This window comes from Myotis brandtii, unplaced genomic scaffold (genome assembly GCF_000412655.1).
Source record: "Myotis brandtii unplaced genomic scaffold, ASM41265v1 scaffold479, whole genome shotgun sequence".
NCBI classification, from domain to species: domain Eukaryota; kingdom Metazoa; phylum Chordata; class Mammalia; order Chiroptera; family Vespertilionidae; genus Myotis; species Myotis brandtii.
The window spans coordinates 312,032-318,532 of NW_005368305.1; the positions used below are offsets into that span (position 1 = coordinate 312,032).

Genomic DNA, 6,501 nt, shown 5'->3' on the forward strand with positions numbered 1-6,501 from the left:
GCAACCTCCCGATCCGCCCTGCTCTGTGCATGACAGGGGGCGGCGCCCCAACTCCCCAATCAGCCCTGCTCTGAGCCCGACCAGGGGCTGCACCTAGGGATTGGGCCTGCCCTCTGTCACCCAGGAGCAGGCCTAAGCCAGCAGGTCGTTATCTCCTGAGGGGTCCCAGACTGCGAGAGGGCACAGGCCGGGCTGAGGGCCCCCCCCTACCCCCCGAGTGCACAAATTTGTGTGCACCGGGCCTCTAGTCTTTATATAATAAAAGGCTAATAGGCAAATTGTCCCCTCGGTAGTTCAACTGACAGGGGAATCTGACCGCTCGCTATGACGTGCGCTGACCACCAGGAGGAAGCGCAGAACCAAGGAAGGCCCCAGCTGGCAGCCGGGAGAAGGAAGGCCCGGGCCAGCAGCCAGCAGCCAGGGGAAGGAAGGCCCCAGCCGGCAGCTGGCAGCCAGGGGAAGGAAGGCCCTGGCCAGCAGCCAGGGGAAGGTAGGCCCCGATCAGCCCTGATTGCTGGCCAGGCCTAGGGACCCTACCCATGCACGAATTTTGTGCACCACATTTCTAGTTATAATGAAACAAAATGTTATCAGAGGACCTGCTGGACTCTTACTGAAGGCAACTGAAGTCAGATGACCCTTTTAAAACAGTAAGTCAGATCACATCACTCTGCTGAAAACTCTCCAATGACTTCCTATCTCAAAGTAAAATCCAAAGTCCTAATAATAGTCAAGGACCCTCACAATCTGACCCCCCTCACTTACCCTTGTTATTTCTCAAACACCCCAGGTATGTTTTCAACTTTGCACTTCCTATTCCCTATGTTTAAAACACTCTTCCTTCATATATGCACATGGCTCACTTTCTTACTTCCTTAAGTCTTTGCTAAACTATCACCTTCATTGAGGTCATTCCTTCTTCCCTATTTAGAACTGCAAACCCTTATCCTCATTTCCTGACTTATTTTTCTCCCTAACATTTATCACCATCTGACATACTATCTACTTTACTTGTCTCATCTCCTCTTACTAGAACTGTGCATCACACATGTGACTAATTAAATTAAAATGTAAATTAACTAAAATTAAAAACTCAGTTCCTCAGTCACACTTGCCACATTTCAATGGAACAATGCAGAGAATATGTCCAATAAAAAATTACGCTGAACAGTCCTGCAATATAAGATAAGCTCCATGAGGGCAGATTTTCATGTCTGGTTCACTGCTGTATCTGCAGTACCTTAAACAGTTTGACACACATTATGTTTTCATGAATATTTATTAGATGGATGCATTAAATAAATAAACCTGAAAAATGAGTTGACAAGCTTGAGTTTTTAACACCTAATTAAATTATCCCCAAAACATGTAATGGTTGCCTGCAAACGGAAGAGAAACACTTCCTAACTCATTCAATAAGGCCAGTATTACCCTATACCAACAACAAAGATATCATAAGAAAGAAACTACAAATCAAGATAGATCCCTTATGGAAACAGATGCAAAAATTCTCAATAACATACTAACAAATCAAATCTGGCAATACATAAAAAGAATTATTCACAATTTAGATTTATCCTAGGAATGCGAGGTTGGTTTAGTATACAAAAAATAAAACCACTGTAATACACCATATAAATAGAATAAAAACAAAAAACATCTGACCATCTCCATAGATGTAGAAAAAGCATTTAATAAAATCCACCACCCTTTCCTGAAAACAAATTTCAACACAGGATTAGATGGGAAAGTATTCACCTGATACAAGCATTTACAAAAACCCATAGCTAACATCATACTTAATGGTGAAAGATTACACGGTTTCCCACTAAGATCAAGAATAGGCAAATATTGCCAAAACCGGTTTGGCTCAGTGGATAGAGCGTCGGCCTGCGGACTGAAAGGTCCCAGGTTCGATTCCGGGCAAGGGCATGTACCTGGGTTGCGGGCACATCGCCAGTAGGATATGTGCAGGAGGCAGCTGATCGATGTTTCTCTCTCATCGATATTTCTAACTCTCTATCTCTCTCCATTCCTCTCTGTAAAAAATCAATAAAAAGAAATATTTAAAAAAAAATAAAGAATAGGCAAATACAAAGAGGCAGAAAAATTAGTGATTGTCTAGGCTAAGAAGGGAAGGAAGAGGGAAAGAAAGGAAGAATGGGGAGTGACTGCTAATGGGTACAGAGTTTCTTTCTGGGGTAATGCAGATATTCTAGAATTAAATTATGGTAACGGTTGTTCAATGTGTAACTATAGTAAAAAAAAAACCCATACAAAACATTAAATTGTATACTTAAATGAGTAATTTTATGGTATGTGAATTATATTTCAAAAAATCTAAGCATAGTTCAGTGGTTGAGCATCAACCTATGAATCAGCAAGTCACAGTTTGAGTCCCCTTCAGAGCACATGCCCAGATTGCAGGCTTGATCCCCAGTGGGGGAACGTGCAGGAGGCACCCAATGATTCTCCCTCATCATTGATGTTTCTATCTCTCTCCCCCGTCCCTTTCTGAAATCAATAAAAATATATTTTTTAAAAAGGGAGGCACACATATGTAATACTTTCAACAATAAAGAATTATTTTTAAAAATGTGCCTTTATAAGTATATTTTAGAAAAAATTTAAAGTAAAAGAAGTATCAAAAACTGTTAACATCTATTGCCCTGGAGTAAGAAGATTATGACTGAATTTTTTTCATAAACTGTCATTGCTGGTTTATATTTTTAAAGTCTCATTATTAGTTTATAACTACAAAAATTATAAAAATTTAAATACATACCCAGTAAGGTTGGGACAGCATTTCATCTCCAGGAGACCTGTCTGATCTAATGCGCATGCATAAATATCAATAACGTGACCAGTCGTGGCAGCTCGATTAGCCAATGCTTCAAAATGCTACAAAAGATTTTTTAAATCACATAACATTAATATTTAAACTAATCATCCTATAATTCTTTTCCCCATTAATAGAGTAAAATAACCTAAGAAATACTAAAAGAAAAATCCACAATAATTTTAATGCGATGTGTTATAATTTAATTTTCTATAATGTGTTATAAAATAATACGATAACTTCTATAAATACGCTACTTTCACATTCTTCTTTAAAAGCCATTCTCCCCAGTTGACTCAGTCAGTTGAATGCTGTCCCATGCACCAGAAGGTCACCTGTTCAATTCCCAGTCAGGGTAGAAGGTTGCTGGTTCAATTCCCACTCAGGGCATATACCCAGGTTGGGAATTCCATCCCTGGTCAGGGTATGTACGGGAAGCAACTGATCAATGTTTTTCTCTCACATCGATGTTTCTCTCTCTCACACACACATACTCACTCTCTCCCTCCCTCCCTGCCTAATTCTACCTCTCCCTCTATTATCAATAACAACATATATATTTTTTAAAGCCATTCTTTCTAAATACAGTGGTCTCCGCTTATCCATGTTCCAAGACCTCCAGTGGATGTCTGAAACCACGGATAGTGCTGAACCTCATATGTACTATGTTTGTTCCTATACATACAAACATTCCTTTTCAATTAAAGGAAGTATTTTATTGCTTCTCTTTGGCATATTCAAATTGCCATCATCACTACTCTTGCACTTTGAGGTCATTATTAAGTAAAAGTTGAACACAAGTACTAGGATCGTGACAGATTTGAACATAAGAACTAGGATACCATGACAGAAATGGTTACTAAGTGACTCCTGGGCAGGTAACATCTACCATCTGGGAAAAGGGATTATTCATGTTCAGGGATTATTCTGTCCCAACAGAGTAATTCAGAACAGTGCGCAATTTAAAAGTTATGAATTGTTTATTCTGGAATTTTCCATTTAATATTTTCGGACTGTAGCTGACCATAGGTAACTGAAGCTGCAGAATGTGAAACCACAAATAAGGGAGGACTATTGTAAACTCCTATATTAGGCTAAAGTTAAAGAAAGGCACACCAAACAATTTGCTCTTTATATATAAAAATGGTAGAAGAACAGCACAGAACTCTTTTTCCTGGCTAAATCCACACGCAAGTAACAAAAACATCAAACTAGACAATAAAAAAGCAATAAGATAAACAAACATAAAACATTTTTTGAAGTTCTAAGAAAAATTCCAAGCACAAAAGGAAAATTAAATGGCAGGAGATAAAAGCATTTATAGTGACAAAAAATATTTGTTGTTAGTTACACTTAAAATTTTATGATAAATAGTCTGGCCAGTGTGGGTCAGTGGTTGAGCATCGACCCATGAACCAAGAGGTCATTGGTTCAATTCCCAGTGAGGGCACATGCCTGGGTTTCAGGCTTGATCCCCAGTGGGAGGGGTGCAGAAGGCAGCCAATTGATGAGGTTTCTCTCTCATCAATGTTTCTCTCTCTATATCCTCTCTCTTCCTCTAACTCTAAAATCAACAAAAACATAATAAAAATATATATGATAAATAATGACTACCAAAAAGGACATATGATACAATATAGTACAACTTAAATTAAAATTATAAACTCTAGAGAATTTTTTTTTAAGGAAGGACATTAGCCCTTGCCAGTTACTAAGTGGTTAGAGTGTCAGCCCATGCACAGAAGAGTCAAGGGATCAATTCTGATTAAGGACACATACCTGGGTTGCAGGTTCGATCCCCAGTCCCTATCAGGAGACAACCAACTGATGTGTCTCTTTCACATCAATGCTTTTCTCTCTCTCTCTCTCTCTCTCTTTTTCTCTCTCTCTCTCTCTCGCCCTTCCTGACCTCTTCCACACTCTCTACAAATTAATGGGGGGGGAAAAATCCTTAGGTGAGGATTAACAAAAATAAGTTAATTAATAATAATAAAAGGGGAACATTAACAAGCAAAACCAATACAAGGGAGTCAAAAATCAACATTAGTGAAAAAAGTACTGGCACATTTACAAGTAAAACTGAAGTTACATGAACAGAAAATAACTCACACAAAAAATGATAGACTGTTCAAGCAATGAAAAATATACATATCTAAAGTATAGCCTCTTGGAAATAAAAAATTTTAAAATGCAAGAAATTTTTCCTGGAGAGACATTCCTTAACATGAATATTTAAAAAGGCACATAGGTGTGGCTCAGTCGATTCAGTGTTGTCCTGTGCACCGAAAGGTTGCCGGTTCAATTCCTGGTCAGGACACATGCCCAGGTAGGAGCTGGATCCCTGGTAGGAGGCATGCAGGAAGCAGCCTATCAATGTCTTGCTTTCACACTGATGTTTCTCTCTCTCAAAACAAAAAAAAAGCCTCACACACAGAGTTTCTCTCAGGAGTAATCTTTAAAGAGATACCTAGTGGTGCATACTATTAAATTTTTAAACATTTAAAACTAGAATAATTATAACATAAGTTATCAAGAAAGACTATTTCTCCAATTCTGAACAGTAGTTACAGTATCAGATTTCACAATATCAGATTTATCATAAAATATTTGTATTCTTCCTCTTTTTTTTAGTTTTTTTTTTATTAAGGTATTACATGTGTGTCCTTATCCCCCATTCCCCCCCCCATACTCTTCCTCTTTTATCAAATAAATTTTTCTAATAAGGCATAAAGAATAAAAAACAAAATTACCTTAGTTCCCTTTTTAACATATTTGGCATTGTCTTTTTCAATGTCATGCCATGATCTTATAGGTGTCTTCAATTCATCTCCGACCACCATTCCTGGCCCCTGAGTGGCTGGACCACCAATGAACATCATGATACGGGCACCAGTGTTGGGAAAAGTACACTATCAGATAAAAGTAACTCGTCAAAAGAATTTAAAGAAAAATAATATCAATGTACATTTCTGATAATAAACTGTGATATACTCTTTCTAGAAAACAGGCTACCATACATTTTTTAAGAAATTAAAATAATCAAATGTTTAAAATGAAATTTAAAAACAAGATGTTTGTTTGAATACTTTTCTTTTAAAATTTTCTTCTAAATAATAGTACCTTCCTAATTTTAAAATAAAACCTGGCAGAAACCACCTTAACCAAGTGATCAAAGCTAACTACCATCAGCAGTAGTAAAACAAATCAGCATTATGAGCCGATGCTGTAGACCAATTCCAGCATGTCATAATTTTAAGAGTTTCATCAAAAGGTTGATGAAACTTGGGGACTCACAGGGAGAGTCACACATGTAGTCACCTGTTGGGAATGGCTAAAGGCATTTCCCCAAACATAGTGGCTGCCAGACAGTTAAAGGGCATCTTAATCTACATGTTATTGCCTCCTACTGGCCAAACACCCGAACAGCCATAGGCTAATTCCCCCATTCTGACAATGGACTCTGTATCCTTTGAAACCTTACCCTTTGAAGTGTATTGTCTTCACCTTGCCTTAGGACAAATTGTGTTAATAAAAGCAAGGGTCCTAGACAAGGAGGCACTCTTCAGTTCCTTTAGCTGAAGGTCCTCTGACCCCCAATGCCTTTCAAAATTATATCTCGTCTCCGGACTCTTTATTAGTCTCTGGATTTCTATGTCATCTAC

The 6,501-nt window shown here is 38.2% G+C and overlaps 1 protein-coding gene across 3 annotated transcripts in view; it reads right to left on the reverse strand.

Annotated features, from left to right (window-relative positions):
* The window catches only part of SEC23A (Sec23 homolog A, COPII coat complex component), a 57,602-nt gene that overhangs the window by 39,041 nt on the left and 12,060 nt on the right, over nucleotides 1-6,501 (reverse strand). For all 3 annotated transcript variants that reach the window (XM_005876012.2, XM_014547550.1, XM_014547549.1), the window contains 2 exons: nucleotides 5,590-5,748; nucleotides 2,786-2,901 (listed from right to left, as the gene is read on the reverse strand). In XM_005876012.2, coding sequence (XP_005876074.1) covers nucleotides 2,786-2,901; nucleotides 5,590-5,748 — 275 coding nt within the window. The remainder of the gene's footprint in view (nucleotides 1-2,785; nucleotides 2,902-5,589; nucleotides 5,749-6,501) is intronic.